Source organism: Lissotriton vulgaris, chromosome 9 (assembly GCF_964263255.1).
Source record: "Lissotriton vulgaris chromosome 9, aLisVul1.2, whole genome shotgun sequence".
Taxonomy (NCBI): domain Eukaryota; kingdom Metazoa; phylum Chordata; class Amphibia; order Caudata; family Salamandridae; genus Lissotriton; species Lissotriton vulgaris.
Window position 1 is genome coordinate 1,184,015,182 of NC_141697.1, and position 19,531 is coordinate 1,184,034,712.

The 19,531-nt window shown below is 44.4% G+C and overlaps 1 protein-coding gene across 1 annotated transcript in view; it reads left to right on the forward strand.

Annotated features, from left to right (window-relative positions):
* The window catches only part of TATDN2 (TatD DNase domain containing 2), a 409,795-nt gene that overhangs the window by 375,807 nt on the left and 14,457 nt on the right, over positions 1 to 19,531 (forward strand). Inside the window, exon 6 of the mRNA XM_086939231.1 lies at positions 7,896 to 8,079. Within this exon, the coding sequence (XP_086795357.1) occupies positions 7,896 to 8,079 (184 nt within the window). The remainder of the gene's footprint in view (positions 1 to 7,895; positions 8,080 to 19,531) is intronic.

Here is a 19,531-nt window from a genome sequence, read left to right on the forward strand (position 1 = left end):
TCGGAGCACTTCCATATGCTCACGTTGCAGCAGGTTCTCCCTCTGCTTCAGCAAGGGGACTTCCTGGCTACGCTAGATCTCAAGGATGCATACTTTCACATTCCCCTGCATCCTTCACACAGGAAGTACCTCAGATTCACAATCCAAGACCAGCACTATCAGTTCAGGGTTCTGCCTTTCGGAGTCACCACAGCGCCAAGAGTTTTTACAAAGTGTCTGGCGACTGTGGCGGCGCATCTACGGCGCCAGAACGTCCACGTCTACCCCTATCTGGACGACTGGCTCATTCAGGCACGTTCGGAACAGCAGTGCGCAAACCACGTGTCCCGCACCATTCACCTCCTTCACGATCTGGGATTCTCACTGAATTACCCAAAATCACATCTCCAACCCGCCCATGTACGGCAGTATCTGGGCGCGACAATAGACACTCTGGCAGCCACTGCGCAGCCAAACTCAGTGAGAATCGCCAGTATCCAGACGCTGATCCAACGATTCAGACCACAGCACTCGCTTCCAGCGAGGGTGTTCATGCAGTTGATAGGCATGATGGCCTCCTGCATCTCCATCGTCCCGCACGCGAGGTTGCATATGCGTCCGCTCCAGGAGTGCCTAGCACGTCAGTGGATTCAGGCTCATGGGCAACTAACAGACCTAGTGTTGGTGAGCGGTCGGGCGTACAACTCTCTGCATTGGTGGAATCCACAAAACCTTTGCAAGGGCCGACCGTTTCAAGAGCCCGTGCCACAGATTATCCTGACAACGAACGCCTCTCTCCAGGGTTGGGGAGCGCATGTACTCCACTACACAGTGCAGGGACTATGGACACCACAGCAGAAGCAGATGCACATCAATGTATTGGAACTGATGGCAATCTTCATGGCCTTAAAGGCGTTCAAAGTACATCTGTGCAACAAGGTCGTGTTGATCCGGACGGACAACATGACGGCCATGTACTACATTCAGAAGCAGGGAGGAACACACTCTCCGCAGCTGTCTCATCTGGCTCAGAGCATGTGGAAGTGGGCCATTCAGAGGAACATCTTCCTCATGGCGGAGCACCTCCCCGGCAAGGACAATCAGATGGCGGACCTGCTCAGCAGGCACAGCCACCAAATGCACGAGTGGGAGATACACCCATCAGTACTCCAACCGTACTTCCAAAAGTGGGGTCATCCAGAGATAGACCTGTTCGCCACAAAGGAGAACGCAAAATGCCAAAGCTTCGCCGCCAGGTTCCCACACCCGCAATCGCAGGGCAATGCGATGTGGATGAACTGGTCAGGCAGATTTGCGTACGCTTTTCCCCCAGCACCTCTGATTCCGCTGGTGGCATGCAAGCTCAGGCAACACTCGATGACTCTCATCCTGGTTGCTCCAACGTGGGCTCGCCAACCATGGTACACCACGTTTCTGGAACTTTCCGTGGTACCGCATCAAAGGCTTCATCTCACACCCAGCCTTCTGACGCAGAGCCATGGCGACATTCAGCACCCAGATCCGCAACAGCTCAACCTGGCGATCTGGCTCCTGAAGTCCTAGAGTTTGGCTACCTCAATCTTCCCCCCGATTGCATGGACATCATTCGGGAGGCAAGGAAGCCCACTACTAGAGCATGTTATGCGGCTAAATGGAAGCGGTTCGTCATTTATTGCGCAAACCACAACATTGACCCGCTGGATGCTTCCATTCAGAACATCTTTTGTTACCTGTTCCACCTATACCGATGCAATTTAGCGTATTCTTCCATCCGCATTCACCTGTCTGCAATGGCCGCATACCTCCAGAATAGGCGGCACCTATCACTTTTCAAGGTTCCTGCTATCAAGGCTTTTCTGGAAGGGCTCAAAAGGGTCATTCCACCACGGACGCCACCAGCTCCAGAATGGAACCTCAATGTGGTTCTTACAAGGCTGATGGGTCCTCCTTTTGAGCCACTGCACTCTTGTGAGCTTCAGTTTCTAACTTGGAAGGTGGCTTTCTTGGTAGCCATTACATCGCTACGGAGGGTTAGTGAATTGCAGGCACTCACCATCCAAGAGCCTTTTTTCCAAGTGCATGCCAACAGGGTGGTGCTCCGCACTAACCCTAAATTTTTGCCCAAGGTGGTATCTCAATTCCACTTAAACCAAACAATCGAGTTGCCAGTGTTTTTCCAAAACCCCGAGTCACTGGCGGAGCGGATGCTCCACACTCTTGATGTTAAAAGAGCCTTGATGTACTACGTTGACAGGACAAAGGATTTTCGTAAGACCAAGCAACTTTTCGTTGCATTCGCCTCACACCAGAAGGGTAACACTATTTCCAAAGCTGGTATTGCAAGGTGGATCGTGAAATGCATTCAGATCTGTTACGCTAAAGCTAAACGCACTCTTACAATTCCACCAAAAGCCCACTCCACCAGGAAGTTGGGGGCCTCTATGGCCTTCCTCGGGAACATTCCCTTGGAGGATATTTGTAGGGCAGCCACATGGTCTACCACACATACTTTTACTAAACATTACTGTGTAGACGTACACTCCAAACAGCAGGCAGCTGTTGGTCAGGCTGTTCTCAAAACACTTTTTCAAACGGCTGCAGCTGGCACGGGCGGCCGCCAATGAGGGGAGCACTGCTATATATTCTGTGCACAGATATGAATTCAGCAGCCCACATGCCTCGAACTGCAAATGCTACTTACCAGTATGCATCTGTTCTTGGCATGTAGGGCTGCTGATATTCATATCGCCCGCCCTCCTCCCCGGCGCCTGTAGCAGCTGCAGTATTTTCTTATATACACGCATAGCATGGTCATCACTCACATAGTTCACTCCATCTATGCCAATGGCTAAAAACAATCTGGGGATGGAGGCGATGCCCATGCGCACTGTAGTCCAGGGGAGGAGCCACCTATCTCGTGATACTTCGAAGACTCTTCCAGGACAACAATGTGCAATCATCCGGACCCAACACTAGGCGGCGATCTATGCAAAGATATGAATGTCAGCAGCCCTACATGCCAAGAACAGATGCATACTGGTAAGTAGCATTTGCAACATCCATCAGACAGAACCTAACCTTTCCTCAGTGGGTCTTCTTCCTTTAAAGGACAACTAAGATCAAATCTGAACTACGGTCAGCCTTGGAGCACATACCAATCACACCTCCTATTACTCTCCTTCCTCCTTGGTCTCATGGGACCCCTCCCATCGGGTTTTCCCTCCAAAAAACAATGCTTCCTCAAGCATATTCAAAACTTTGGATGAAAGCACTGTACTCAAAACTCTAGCTACTCTAAAACCAGCTAACCACTTTAATGACCCCTTGCCATAGAATTTCTTTTCTGAGGTGAGAACCTCCATACTCCCACTTTGGAATAAGATAGTCAATGCCTCACTACTTCAAGGTACTGCACCAAAGGAGCGAACTTCCAGTTGAGCGTCTTAAAGAAAATAAAACCTTTCCTCCCCTCTAATGACTTAAAGGTTGTGGTGCAAGCCCTTGTTATCTCTAAGCTGGATTATGGAAGTGCAATCCTCTGCGGCCCTCCTAGATCGAAGACTTCTCCGCTTAGGGCCGCTCTCAACTCTGCTACAAGGCCCATAACAGGTTTTAAAAGAAACAATCATAACACGCCTGAGCTGATATACCTAAATTGGCTCCCATATGAATCAAGGATACAAAAAATATGGGATGCATGGCCCACAAAGCCATTCATTTCAACACTCCGATATATACCTTGCATAAAAACCTGAGCTCTCTGGTGGCTCTAGATCCCTAGAAGTGCCAGCTCCTTACTGCTCAAACCACAGAAATTCCATAAAAAGAGAAAACCTACAATCGAAGCTTCTCAGGTATCACCCCGAGAATCTAGAACTCCCTGCCATCTGAAGTCAAATTGAATCCCTCTATTACCTCTTTCAAACAAGGAAGTTAAAACTTCTGCATTAGAACCGTAGCTTCCAAGGCACTCATGGACACACTTGTTTCTATGACACTGTGATAATTGTATGTTGATCTGTTGGTTTCTGTTACTCCCTCATACCTTTCGGGATTGCTGAATTGTAAAGCACTCTAATACCCTTTGTGGTCATGTTCGCGCTATATAAAACCTTTTTTAATTAAATAAAGCAATTATTATATGTGTGTGAAAATCAAAGATGCATGCAAAGCTCTCCCTCTACCACCACCCCTCCCCCAACTATCTCCATAAGACATTGTATAAGATTTTTAATTACCAAGCGCATGTAGGGAATGGATGGCCTTTTGAGATAATGTTTATGCCATGTTTCCTACTAGTTACAGCTTTTGTTTTCAAGTTACTGGTGACTGCATGCTTGACATTGATTATATGTTAACCCTCACACAACCTGCAGACGTTAGATTAATAGATTTCGTCAGTGTTATCGACATAGCAGTGGGAGTGCGGTATCTTTGGGATTGTTGAATCGATTCTTTTAACTCAAGTTATTCTTGGTATGTATTAGAGGCCAAAAAACTCCGCCTCTTTAGGCCAGGCTGTGGGTTTTTGGACCTTAGGTACAGTGACAATTGCCACACGACTTCTGATGCTTTTAGTATTATTTGAGTGCCCTCTTTAGTTGTGTCCTAACCTATTATATACAAATGCCTTACTGTAGACTCTGCCCTGTTTTAAGTGGAGATGGTTACCATTTGATTTCGCCCGAAGACGGAGTATTAATGGTGAGGGATGTCTGTTTTGGATCATTCAATGTTTTAGGTGTTTTAAAAATTATTGGCATGTAGTGATTACATCACAATAGGTGTGCTGATCTGATTTCAATACTTCTCAAAAACATGTCCTCAGAAACGAGACTGTATTTTCTGCTTTGCAGAATTGGATCTTGGTGGGAACCTTTTATTCCCAGTTTAATGGCTAATTTTACAACTGCTTCAGTTTTTACGGTGGCAGTGTTTTTTTTTTATTTCATTCATTTTGAACAGGTTTAGCCTTTCTTTATTCTTTTTTCAAGGGCGCTGCCAGTTGGCTGTGATGCACTCATGACTCTAGTTAGAACCACAATTTAGTCGTATTTTGAGGAGCGTTTGGGAACAAACTGTATTCATTTGTCTTTTGTCGGTCTAGTTGTTCCAGTTGCCCACCTCTCAACTGCACCCATGTACGTACACTAAGGTGGTGGTTGGTAAGAAAGAGAGAATAGTACATAGTCGTAAAATCCCACATCACGTTTATTTGTGCCAGAGTTTTGCCACTATCATCATAAGTAAATCACTCCACCAGTTGGGGCCTACATGACAACCGATCTTGAGAAGAAGAGGAATTTTCCCATAAAGTCTTACTCCTATCACGTAGTAAACCAAAAGCTTTCTGCTGCCATGGACATCACTTTTTATGTCCCAGTACCCCACCGAAAATGTTTTAGTCAGAGGATTGGCTATCCTAATGGAGGGCAAGACGCGGGCAGTATTTCCTTCCACTTTGTTGTTGTTAGTGTCTTTCAGTGCTTGTTGGTTGTCTCCTCCCAGGTGACCTGGCGAATTGACTGTGCTTTAGTTTTGGGCTTCCAAGCAAACTACTGGAGCCCCGTCTTGGGGGCATATTTTCAAAATCTCCCAAGCAGCATGTGAAATAGTAGCTGGTCCTTGAAGAGTAGTCCAGTGGGATGGCTGGACAATCCCTCCACGAATATTATACTCACAACTCTCCCAAATGGGCAGTTTTCCTGGTGCAGGATTAGCTTTGGGTTGCACAGCTAGAGCAGTGTGTATGGTATGCGCAGTGATCATGTTCTGCTTCATTGTGCAGGAGGTGGTAGCCGATAGCCCAGCTTCGTGTTGTGCGGCTTCCTCTTTCTGCATCGAGTTGATAAAGCTGGTTGGCCAAAAGATATGAAACAAGGAGTTGGTTCTTCTGAGGGCATTATGCATGGAGGTCTTGCTGCTCCAGTGTCGGGGCTTTTGAAGAGTTGAGCTAAGGGAGTAAGTTTAAAAAATGATCATATGACATACCTCAACCCAAATTTGTCATTGTGCGTCTTGGGCCTCACCAATACATTTGTCAGTTTGACTCCTGTCTGCATCGTGACTGTTACTGTAGACGTTCAAGTATTATTTCTGTAATTTTGTTGAGGCCTCTGTTAAATTTACTGGTGCAACTCCATCTGATTACAGATTGCCTAGGCAAATGTGCAACTTTCCATGCGGTATCCTTCTACTCATCATTGGGAGTCACATTGTGATCTAAATATGTTTCAAGCACTCATTTTTCAGAAGTGTGTACTCTTACCTCCTTCACCTTCGTTTTGTTTGTGTGGCAACAACTCAAACATGTTCTCTTGTTTCTTATTGCCAACTATGAGGGATGTATATTTTCATAGTAAACATTGCGAACTGATAGCCATGATGCTTGTCATAGAAAATATGCTAAGAAATTGGATATTGTACCAAAGTTGTTTCATGTTCAGCTGGTAGCAAGCAGTTTTCAGGAGATCTTTTGAAATCTTAAACACTGAATAGTCCCAGCTATCTGCTCAATCCCGTAGCACTTTTTGATTAAAAATAAACACGTTTTTTCCTAAAAAAAAAAAAATCCGTTTTGTTCCTCTTAAAATAAAACAATTGTGACTACCTATTGAAAGCTATGTATTGGCCAGTTTTCATTTCCTTTACTTTAAAAAGTAGCAAATTCAAATTTTAAAAGGTCACTAAAAAGTGACACACTTTCACAAACCTTTTTTCTTTAAAGAAAAGTGAGATGAAATGAGTTAGCTGGATATGCTGCAGCCTAAAGAGGCTGGATGTACATCACTACGCCTTTAAAGGAACAGATACCACTAGTATCCCATTATATTATGTCGGTAACGGTTGCTCCAGGTCTTTATCAGTTACTTTAGCTGCTGCTAACTATATAGTTTGTATTCTTCCACTAGGGTGGAGGGAAGGTTGCATATTATTTTGGTAGATATCTAGGATTACAGATAAGCAACCTTTGTTTTCTCCTTCAGAGGAGCTCCATTTGTAATCATAAATACTGAATCGAACAGGAAGCCCATCCCACATAATGTGGTGGAAGGAAGAAAACATATTTAGAGCGAATCAAAGAAAATAAGCTTACATAACTTGTGCATATTTAGAGCAAATTAAAGAAAGGAAACGTGCATAATTTGTGCATCTACTGTACAGAATGAATCTAAAAAATAGTGTCTTGTGAAAGTATGGACTTCGCATCATGCGGCCACCTTTCAAATCTCTGTTATGTGAATGTTCCTTAACAAAGCAGTAGATGCATCTTTACCTTGTTCACCTTCTGATAAGTAAAACAAAATATAAGAGACAGTCAATTGATAAACGAACTGCTTTTCTGGACAAACCTGTTCTGACAGGTTAACAGTTTACATAGTCCGACTTGCAGATGTCTTTCGTTTTATCAAAATACAATATATAAATGTCAAAACGATCCTAAGATTCTAAATGTGTGAAGTCTTTTCTGCAAGATTTGAAGGATTCTGAAAAAGCGTAAGACGTCAGATAGTCTTGGTCAACTTGACAGTCAGAGCCCACCTTGGGAAGAAACGTTGGGTGTGCCCTCATGAACAGCCTGGTCCTGTGGAAGAGTGTGTATGGCTCGTGAGAACACATAATGCCCGAGTTTCACTAACCATGCGTGCAGATGGGCTTGTCTTTGACTAGGATTAATTTAGGATTAGGAGCAATTTTTCCTTCTTTATGTGCTCCCCTTTAGTTATAGTTTCACCTTACTGATTTTCTCACTGCTGCTCATACTGTGGAATTTGATCAGTTATCTTAAGAATGGTTTGCTGAAACCAGGTACAACTATTCCATTTCACAGACACATATAATGAAATAACGCTCTGATAGTGCGTGAACAGTGTGATTTTGTTTTGAAGCCTAAACAAGCTCTCCTTTTTTACCAGGCATTGCTTCACTGGCAGTTTCAGTGTCATAGAACCCTTCCTGGAGGCATTCCCCAATATGGCTGTAGGATTCACTGCTGTTGTGACATATCCGTCTGCTTCTGAAGCAAGGGAGGCTGTAAGCAAAATCCCACTGGAGAGAATCATCGTCGAAACAGATGCACCTTATTTCCTTCCTAGACAGGTATGGCCATGCTTTAAATGCTCGTGTTTTACAGCACGTGGAGCAGGAGGGAAAAGGTTGACAGAATAAACTGTAACTGCTCCGAGTTGCTTAAATCTTAAATAATTGATTCTCTCTGTTCTGACCTACAAAATGCACCTGAGCAAAGTTTAAGAGGGAGAAATGTGGTGTTCAGAGGAGGGAGCTAGAAATGCTGATTAACTAATCGTTCAAGGTGCATTGAATTAAAGATAAGTAGGTGGACTTTTTCTGAAATTGGAAACTGACTCTGTAGCACCTGAAAATGCATATGTTCTCCATAGTAAATTCAGGTTGTGAGCAATCCTAAACTGGAGCCGCATTCATGAAGTAAACTTGCAAATAGCAGGCACTGATCTGAACTTGCTTTTCTTTCCAGTGTGAGCATCTCAAGCATGCATTAAGAGATAATTTCTGAGCCATAGTATGCGCATCCAAGTGCAATGTAAAAATAATATTCAACCTATACAGCATTTTCAAGTCTCCTTTCAAGATGCAAGACCAATATAATGGCATTTGCGACCATTGCACCCACTGTTAGAAATGACATTTCTAAAAGGTGAAGCCCAGCCAAGGCTCCCCGCAGTATGTGTGAGGATGCAGTGCGCTATATTAACCTTAAGTACTTAACTCAAACTCCGTTCACCCCCGAGTAACCATCACGTAAAAAAGAAAACACATGTATCCAAGATACACATTTTTCTCAAAGATCTATTCTGTGAGCTTGAATCGGGGTAGGTATTCAAAGCTTAAAGTTGTGACAATTGAAGTTAAGGACAATTAATGAACGATGTACATTTGGTTCATTACTGTGGCAAAATGTACTACGTTGGTGTTATTTGCTCCAGATTGTAGCGATGAAAATTCACCTATCTTTTTTTTCATATTTTTTTATTCATCCTGTTAACATATGGTACATATTTACAATAAGTATATTTTAGTCTATTCTATTAAACGACTGAATTAGAAAAATACCTTCACAGGAGCAAAATCCCACTCATGTCAAATCTTGCATCGTATATGGGTACTAAATTACATCAAGACAGATTGGCATGATGGACATGAAGCAGAAAAAAGGGGAATATAGTGTTGCAGGGATTCTATTTGTAAACAGAACTATGCCTGGGACCACAGAACCGCCAGTATGTAGGGACTGAGTCACCATACCACATCAGTACCTATGAGCCCAATCCAGACTAGCTCATAGTGCTATACCTCCTACCCTTCCCAGAGTGACAGGTAAGTTAGCACCCCAGAACTCAACACCCTAGTCCCCTCAGAGAACCTTGGAAACAGAGAGTCAACCTTTTGTTTTCTCACTCATACATGTCCATAATAAACAAAAAAGACACAAGAACAGTTGACAATATTTATTGAAATGTATTGTGCTCTATTATAAAACATCTGCGCAGCAACTAGAAAAAATTTGCATCCCAACAGCGTGAGGAGTATTACAAAAACTATAAAGAATAGGAAGTTCTACCTTGGTGAATTATTTATTTGCCTCAGCTCACCCTCAGGATGAAATCAGTATTACATTATAGTTCTCTTCTAGGGGATCCCCCATCAATAGTCCTAAGCATATGAATATTCCCGCCCATGCGCGGGGACCCCGAAAACAATATATACACATATATGTGAAAAACATATACGAAGCTATATATTTATATATATATGTAATCTATATAATCACAAATGCAGTCCTCCATAGAGAAAAGAAAAGCTGAGCAATGCTACAAGAATTCCCTTTGCACACATATACACATTCAACACGAAGCAGTGAAGAAAACAAAGAGCATTTGAACTGCTTAAATGTGTAGCAGAAAAAACATAATCCTGCAAAGAGGTATGACAGCATTGCCAGCTCACAGGTTGCAGTGCAGAAACACTCCGTGTAAATAGCTGAAAAGTTAATCTCATAGAAACACATAGGAATAAACTGGCACCGTGCCTTTAAGGCAGCCATGACCCCCGGCTTCCCATCATGCCTCAGGGGTGACAGTTAGGTCAGTTGTTCTTTCGGCTCCTTCTGTCAGGACCCTGGTTACTTCAGCTCTTGGTTTTTCTGATTTCCATCAGAAAATTCCTACTCTTTTTTTTTTTTTTTTTTAAACCTACTTCGACATCTTTTGGCTTTTAAAGTAGATTCCTACTTTTTTTGAGAGAATTAGGCATATTATTTCTCTCAGAAATGCCATCTCTCTTTGATTCTTGCCCTTCCTGTGGCAAAAAGAAGGCTAGATAAGACTCACTTTTTGTCTGTTTCCTTTGCCTTCCTGAGGATCATGATCCTAAGACTTGCAAACATTGTCAGTCCCTGTCCAGGCATACTCCTGAAAGACAGAGAGAGGTTTTGTCTTTATGGGCTGGCTGAGAAGGGAATAGCTCCTTCTAGAGGCAGGTCTCCGGTGAAGAAGAGAAAGGAGAGAGCAAGATAGTCATCCAGAAGTAAAGTTCCAGTTTGTTGTCCCTCAGCGTCTGGATCGGCGCTGAAAATACCTTCACGAGCAGCGAAAACATTGACAAGAAGACCACCGGTCGTCGACTAAGACGACAGGTACGTCACGCCCTCCGCCGTCGTCAGCCCGGCGATGATCGGCATTCAGGAGTCGATCTCCGTTGGTGCGGGCTCGCAAAACGTTGAGTTGTATCTCCGTCGTCGCCATCAGTACAGCGTTCGACGTTGAGACATGCTCCACCGTCGCCAGTAGATCAGCGTTGAAGCGGGCATCTACATTGCCGTCAACCAGGCGGCGGTCAACGTCAACGCATGCCTCGTCGCCGCCAGTCGAACGACGATCGTCGTTGAAACAAGCGTCTCCGTTGCCGTCAACCAAGCGACAGTCTACGTCGAGACATGCCTAGTCGTCGCCAGTTGCAGGACATTCGACTCCTCCGTTGTCGCCGACTAGGCGGCATTCACCGTCGAGGACCAACTTTTTCATCTGCAAAGAAAGATTTGTCGTCAGGAACCAAAGTTAAGTATTCCAGACGGCGTTCGACGTAGAGGTGGCGGTCTCCATCACCGTCAAGGAAGAACACTACGTCAAGAAGGAGTTCTCCGTCGGCTCACACTTCTTTAGTTTCTCCAAGAAACTCTGCGTCGAGGACAAGGTCAGTGAGGTCGATGTCTTCAATGTCAGGACATTCGATGTCTAAGTGGAAAGAGAAGTCTACGTCGAGGAGAAGATCCCCCTCGAAAGACTCACCGTTGCTGGGCACATATAGTCTTTTGACGTCGAGGCACTCTCCATCGACGTCGCTTCGCTCTTCCAGGCGCCGCTCAGCCTCCAGAGACCGCATGGAGTCATCGGCATCAGTTGCGAGCTCTTCTAAAGTGACTTCAACGAGAACTTCTTCTTCTCCGTCTCCAGAGGCATGTCAATCACCAAGACCAACGTCTCCACGAAGGCAGAGGTCTCCTTCAGTCCATCTGTTGCCAAGATGGCTCATTCTCGTCAGCCATTGGCAGAAAGATACTACTGGCCAAGCTCGACGGCCTTTGGACTATTCCAGTCCCCCGTGGAGCGATTAGTACAGGAGGTGGACAGATCACCTGTTACTCGGACAAGGGATCGTCATAACGAATCTCCGGAGCATAGACCAACTCATGCTTATCGGAGGAGACCGAGAACACCGTCTTGGTCTTATTTTTCATCTCACTCTTCAAAAAGGGAATATTCACCTACCCTTACGGATAGCCCGCCGAGTGTCACCTATCGATGATATCAATACATTTCATGGTGGTCTCACTAGAGGAGCACTAAAACTGAACATCGAAATGTCAGCACCACCAGCTTCCACCTCTATTATATTCGAGACTCTCCATCAACGGTCTATGTCTAGACCTTTGCTCCCACTGGTTCCTGGTCCTAATCGAACCAGTGATGGATGTCTTTTTCACCCCATCCTCGATTAAAGCTGCCCCATCGAGGATTCAGAAAAAAATATAAGCCGGCGGCATCAGATCCTTTATTTTTAAAGTCCCATCCTCCACCGGACTCGGTAATGATTGCGGCTGCAAAGAAAACTCATGCCGTCACTTCTTGGTCCTCTGTCCCTCCAGACAAGGAGAGTCGAGCCCAGGACTCGGGGGAGAAAGGTGTGCGGATCCGCAGCGTCTTCCTTGAAAGTATCAAGCTCTGCTGCCCTGTTGGGCCGTTACAACGGGTCTTTATGGGATTCTTTGGAGCGTGTTAAGTCAAAGCTGCCAAAAGAGGGCCGACAAGATTTTGCAGAGATTCTCCAAGAAGGGGCGCTGGTTTCTACTCAGGTGATTAGTACTGCAGCGGACGGGGCTTCTCTGGCTACCCATTCATATGCACACAGCATTTGTGCACGAAGGCCTTCATGGTTGCGCCTAACAGCTTTAAGGCCGGAGTCTCAACATCAGATTTTAAATCTCCCATTCTCCGGAACTTCTCTTCGATTCCTACACCAGTGAAGAAATGGATTATGGCTCAGCTGTATACGCTGAAAGCGGTAGGCCTGGAAAAGAAAAAAGAATTCAGACGAAGATACAGGCTTTACAATCGCAAAAACTACCATCGGAGGGTTCAAACCCCTCAATGGCAGCAGAGACAGAACCAACAATCCAAGTCTCCGTTTCAAGGCCGTAGATCCTCCAGAGGCAGAGGACAACATCAACAATCATCCGGCGCAGCCAAAACTTCAGAGAAACAGTGATCTTATATTTCCTCTAGCGCCGTTGCCCACTCCAGTGGGAGGAAGTATTTCGAATAGCGTGGCAGAGTGGCGCAAAATAACAAAAGATCAGTGGGTGCTAAATATACTGAACAATGGATGCACACTTCGTTTCAGTGCACCACCAAAGAACATTCCTCCAGTAAAGTCACACCCTCAACAACTAAAATTGCTACTTCGGGAGGTGCCTATCCTCCTCCAGAAATTTGCCATAGAAGAAGTTCCTCCTGCTCAAAGAGGAAAAGTAGTCTATTCCAGGTACTTTCTGGTGCCAAAGAAAGACCAAGTGCACAAATTCAGACCTATCCTGGATCAGCGATCTCTGAACAAGGTCATTTGGAGGGAGAAGTTTCGCATGTCGGCGCTACATCAAATATATCCGCACCTGCAAAAGGGGGATTGGATGTGTTCGATAGACCTCCAAGATGCGTACTTCCACATACTGATTGCTCCACGTCACCGCAAATTCCTGAGATTCATGGTGGGCTCCAAACATTACCAGTTTAGAGTCTTACCGTTCTGCCTAAAATCCATGCTGAGGGTATTCACAAAGTGCATGGCGGTGGTGGCCGCAGCTTTACATCGTCTAGGCCTATTTGTGTACCCGTACTTGGACGATTGGCTGTTGGGTTTATCTCTACAGCTGTTGGGTTTGTCTCTACAGATGGGGAAGGAACACTTTCAAATTTGCCTATACCTGCTTCGCCGTTTAGGCCTTCACATGAACCTGGACAAATCTGTCCAACAGCCCACTCAAACTCTCCATTATCTGGGTGCCACCATAGACTCTGGTATAGGAAAAGTGTTTCCTTCGGAGGAACAACTGTTATCAATGAAACAGAAGTGCCACCCTTTACTTCATGTGCACCAACCATCAGTGCGACAAGTGGCATCTCTTCTAGGGTCGATGGCCTCTTGCATATTTCTCACCCCCCAACACCAGATTGAAGATGCGACCACTGCAGCAGGATCTGGAAGACAAATGGGACCAGTCCTCAGGACATTAGGAGAATCGGATTCTCCTTTCCCAAGCTGCGAAGTCCTCCATGATTTGGTGGACTCAACCGAAAAATCTTCTAGTAGGAGTGTCTTTTCACCAGCCTCTCCCACAGCAATCCCTGATCACGGATGCACCTCTCCAGGAATGGGGGGGGCGCACTTGGGTTGTCTTCAAACTCAGGGCAATTGGTCGAGCAAGGAGCAGACCTACCACATAAACATGTTAGAGCTGCTGGCAGTTCATCTAGCCCTCAAGGCATTCCATCCATCAATGCAGTCAGTCGATACTGATTTAAACAGACAATACAACCACCATGTATTATTTGAACAAACAAGGTGGAACACATTCTCGCCTGCTGTCACTGGAATCCCAAGCGATCTGGCACTGGCTTCTGGCCAGGAATCTCTCGATCACAGCGGTACATCTGCTTGGAGAACAGAACGTGCGGGCAGAGGCTCTCAGTCGGCACTTCGAGGAACAAGAAGTCTGGGTGCTCAACAACGACGTAGTGGCAGACATCTTCCGTCAATGGGGTCAACCATCCATCGACCTCTTTGCAGACGATCTAAACAAGAAATACCACATCTTCGCGTCCAGATTTTACCGGCCAGAAACAAAGGGGAATGCTCTTTTGATAAACTGGTCCGAAACATTTGCATACCCACTTCCTCTCATTCCGAAGGTGGTGACCAAGCACATCCGATCTAGGATGAAGATGCTCCTGATCGCACCGGATCGGCCTTGCCAATGATGGTATCCGGACCTATTGCAATTCTCAATATGTCCGCATAGGAGGCTTCCGTGCAGACTAGACCTTCTGACCAAAATGGGAGGCAATATTCTGCACCCCAGCCTTCCATCGCTGAGCTTGGCAGCCTGGCTCCTGAAGTCCTGCAATATGGACACTTGAATCTACCTCATGACTGCATGAACATTTTGAGGGAGTCGAGGAGACCATCCACAAGGAGTTCTTATTCTTTTAAATGGAAGAGGTTTTTCTTGTGGTGAATGCGTAATAGTTTTAGTCCAACTAGTGGGCAGGAGTAGGTAATCTTGCCTTATCTTCTGTATATAGCTAAGTCTGGTTTGAAGCACACTTCTATAAAAGTTCACTTGGCGGCCATTACGGCCTACAGAAAATCACCTAACCAACCCTCTTTTTTTCAGCTCCAGGTGGTCAAAGATTTCCTTCAGGGGTTGAAGAAAGTTTTTCCTCATGTCCGACATCCTTCTCCTCCTTGGGAGTTGAATATTGTCCTGTCCAAACTAAAGGCCCCTCCTTTCGAGCCCATTCATAAGGCTTCTTTACAGCACCTAACGTGGAATGTTGCTTTTTTAGTAGCTATCACGTCAGCACGCAGAGTAAGTGAAATCCAGGCACTCTGCCCAAAGGAACCATATACGGTTTTCCATCACAATCTGGTGGTTGAGTACTCGCGCGTCTTTCTTACCAAAAGTGATGTCTGACTTCCATGTTAACCAGACAATTTATCTTCCCTACTTTTTTTCTCAATCCTGCTACTCCAGCACAAAGGTATCTTCACTCCCTTGACCTCAAGAGAGTTGTAAAATTTTATTTGGAGGGAACGAAATCTATTGGGAAGTCTGACCAATTTTTCTTAAACTATGGTGTCGTCAGGACAGGTTTTCCAGCCTCCAAGCGATCCATCTTGAGGTGGATAGTGTCCTGCATTAATCTGGCTTATCAATTGGCGAACAAGCCTCTATTGGTTTCCCCTAAGGCGCACTCCACTAGGGGAAAAGCAGCTACAGTATGCTTAATGTACTGATGGCCAAGATTTGCAAGGAGGCAACTTGGAAATCGGTACACGCGTTTACTAGGCACTACTGTCTTGATTCTGACTCCAGAGCAGACACCCAAGTAGGCCAAACCTCCTTGAGGAATTTGTTCCAATGATAGTTTCTTTGGAGTCATGATATTTTTTTAAATACCTGTTGGAGTTTACGCTTATTGTTTGCAGGTTGAGGGGATGGGCTTGCTATTCTATTCATATGCTTATGACTATTGATGAGGATCCCCTGGAAGAGAAGGATAAGTTTCTTACCTGTAATCCTAGCTCTCTTCCAGGGGTATCCTCATCAATAGTCATAAGCAACCCACCCGCCTCCCCGGGCAAATGATTAAGATAAATGTAATTTCTGTGTGTCCTGGCCTACGGGTCTCCGCAAAGAACAACTAACCTAACTGTCACCCCTGAGGCATAATGGGAAGCCGGGGGTCGTGACTGCCTTAAAGGCACGGTGCCAGGGTATTCCTATGTGTTTCTGTGAGGTTAGCGTTTCAGCTTTTCACACTGAGTGTTTCTGCAATGCAGCCTGTGAGCTGGCAATGCTGTCATTCCTCTTTGCAGGATTGTTTTTTCTGCTGAAAATTAAAGCAGTTCAAATGCTCTTTGTTTTCTTCACTGCTTCCTGTGAATGTGTATTTGTGGGCAAAATGAATGTAGCATTGCTCAGCTCTTTTTTTCTCTATGGAGGGCTGCATTTGTGATTTTATATTTATATATATATATATATATATATATATATATATATATATATATATATATATATATATATATATAATATTGAGAGAGAGAGCTTTGTGTTATGTTTTTCACATATTTATTTATTTATTTGCTTCTATAGCGCAGGACTCGACCCCTTGAGGGGTATCTCCGCGCTTCGCATGCTGTGGGTGTATATATTGTTTCTGGTGTCCCCGCGCATGGGTGGGAATATTTATATGCTTATTGATGAGGATACCCCTGGAAGAGAACTTGGATTACAGGTAAGTAACTTATCCATCTCTGGACTGTTGCTCTGCAAGAATGTCTTCTCTCCTTTATCAAAATGGCCCATCTCCTTGTATATGTCACACAGTCTTTTTGAAAACAGCAGATGTGAATGTATGTTGTGTCTAAGTGTTAAGCTACTTTGCATGACCAAGTCACAGTAAAGACCGTGCACAGTGTTTGACCTTGTACAGTACGTTCAGGCAGCCTGAAGCAATAACAAAATGTGGACTGCTTTTCGGAAATAATGTTGTGGCACAAAAATAAATGTGCCAAGCGTAACATGTGCAAGGCAAAGCCGCCTAAACGGCAAGCAAACTAAAATACGAGCAAACTATGTGGGCCCTAAAGGAAACCTATAACCTATACCTATAACATTAGCAGACCATATATGTGAACTACGCTCATCCACATTCATAGATGCCCATGGGTTGGTTGTTGTAACAACACAGAGTAAATAAAAATAGGAGACAAGCTTATTGTACGGCAACTAGACTTTAAAGTTCTGAAGATTCTTGCTTTGCGACAGTGGGTAAAAATGTTCTCCTGTCAGTGTCAACCTTATGTATTTGCACTGAGTATCAATGTATCCTCTACTCCAAGTGCTTGTCCATGCTCATATTTTATTTGCTGTATTAGAAATTCACTGTAGCAATTATTTTTCATATATTTTATGACTTCCTCTGCATACCACCTATAATCGTGGTTGGTTTTGTTTTCTATGCTAAGCTTATTTTAGTATTCATGGGATTTGATGATGAATCAAAGAATAGGGTTCATGAGAGATACCCCAGCTGGAACACTTAACATTACTTCACTTTGGCTAGAAAATAGTAAGATTCTGCTGGATTCTTCTAACCTCTAAGTCCTCACCTTTTGAGTTGCCTGAGGGGTTTGGATGATCAAGAAATGTTTCCAGCAAATGCACCCGCGTGCTGCTAGATGGCACCATCTGACTCTGCGGCAAACTCAACCCACATTAGAGGTGACTGTGGATCATTATATAGCTGCCACTCCTATTCGCTAAAATCATATTGTTTTTTCCATGCCCTTCGATGCAGATCAGTAACCCAATTCTGATACTTTGTAGGTACTTTCTAAAAGGTTTTTCTATGACAATGTGCTTGGCATGTTCCATTCAAAGGACTACATACTTCAGACCATTACCTAACCTGCAGGAAGCAGACTTGTTCCAGACCCACAAGGCGTCTGTCTTTGATGCCGCAGGTCCAAGCATGATTCAGAAGGCATTCAAAAAATGCTCCCTTACGCACCTGTAGGCCATGTAAGACGAGGAAGCAAAGTTGTAACCCTCAAAGCACAGGAAACTGTCCAGTTCGAAGTCAGCGGCCTATGGTACGTTTAAGACGGAGTCCAAGGACAAATCTGTATTGAAATGCAAGAAGTGTCTATAGAAGTGATTTTAATTTCCCGCTCCTACCCTTTCAGAACAACCCACCACTGCCCCCCAGTAGCATGCACTCCAGAGAGAGGTGGCTAATTCAGCCCTCCAAAGGTCTAGCGCAATGCCATTCGGCTCAATTTCACAGCTACAACCAGTGCATCCCAAATCTCATAAGCCATTCTTTGACTCCACAGTAGAGGCAATGTTATAGCTTCCACATAGGATTCTGCTCAATGCTGACTGACCATGTTAGACCTGTTCTGCTCCTCAGCTCCTTTGCTGGAGGCCCCACTGTCCCCGGATCTAACACAAACACCAATATTAGATCCAGAGCTGAGTATGGCTAGATTTAGGCCATTATCTCGTTATGAGAGAACTAAGGCTGAGCGGGGGTGTTCAAGGACTTTCCAACAGTACCTTTGGCAGTGCGTCTTTGGACAGATGATGGACTGTGTCGATAAAGATGAGGAAACCTCTAAAACGTAATAGGACCCTTTTCAACGTCCAGAACACCTATGAATAGATATTAGTCCAGCTGTCAAAGTTGATTAGCTTATTTGAATTGGGCTAAGTAGACTTAGGAAAATAGTAAACTAGGAAAACCATTAGTGAAGGAGATAAAAGAGCAGGTCCTACTTTCACACTTCAAATTAGCATTGACAAAGTAAGTAAATTGACTTTTATACTTGAAAGGGCTTCTCTGCTGACTTGCAACCATGGGTGCATGGGTCTGTAGATGGGTGAGTCGGAGAACGCAAGAACGAGTCCACAGTCAGATAAATTACAGATTACTTAGATGGATGGATGCATGAGGTCAAGAATGGATGGATTTATGGGTGGATGTAAGCAAGGACAATGTGTGCATGGGCAATGTGAGAGGTGCTCTCCAAGTCCCAGCTCTGCTGAGAGATTCGAAAGCAATGGCACCCTGTGGCCTCCGAAGCCATCCGGCAAATAAAGAGTTTTTGCTTAAGGTAAACATAATTGTTCTTGCATTTCATACTGAGCTTTAATATAACACAGTTGTTCCCTCCTTGCGCTTGTAAAGTTGCTTTTTGATCCACTTAATAGAAACCTTATCTGACTTAATGTACAGGAGTACAGGGGTGTCCAGAAGTAATATATATACATTCAATTGTTGTAGTATGAGAAAACGCCACATACATGGTTTGTTTCCTTCATCTTCCCTACAAATTGCTTAGCACAATCATTTTTGGGTAAAGAAATAATGGGGCTGATTCACAAACTGTATTTTGTAGCACGTTTAGTAGTGGTACAATAGAAAAACAAAATTCTGTTCCCAAACCTGGAAGTGTAAATCTCTAGCACCATCTCTCCTGTCTTTTTAATAGGCAGATCCTCAAACAAGTAAGTTTACCACTTAGTAGTAAATTTGGTAGGGGCGGGGAGTGGCTGGGCTTTAACCACAGTGCCTGCTCTCCTTTCATTTCATCCTCGCTACTAAGCCAATCTTTGCAGTACCATGATTTTCTCAATAAATAAAAGCTCACCTGTCCAGTGCTCTAAAGT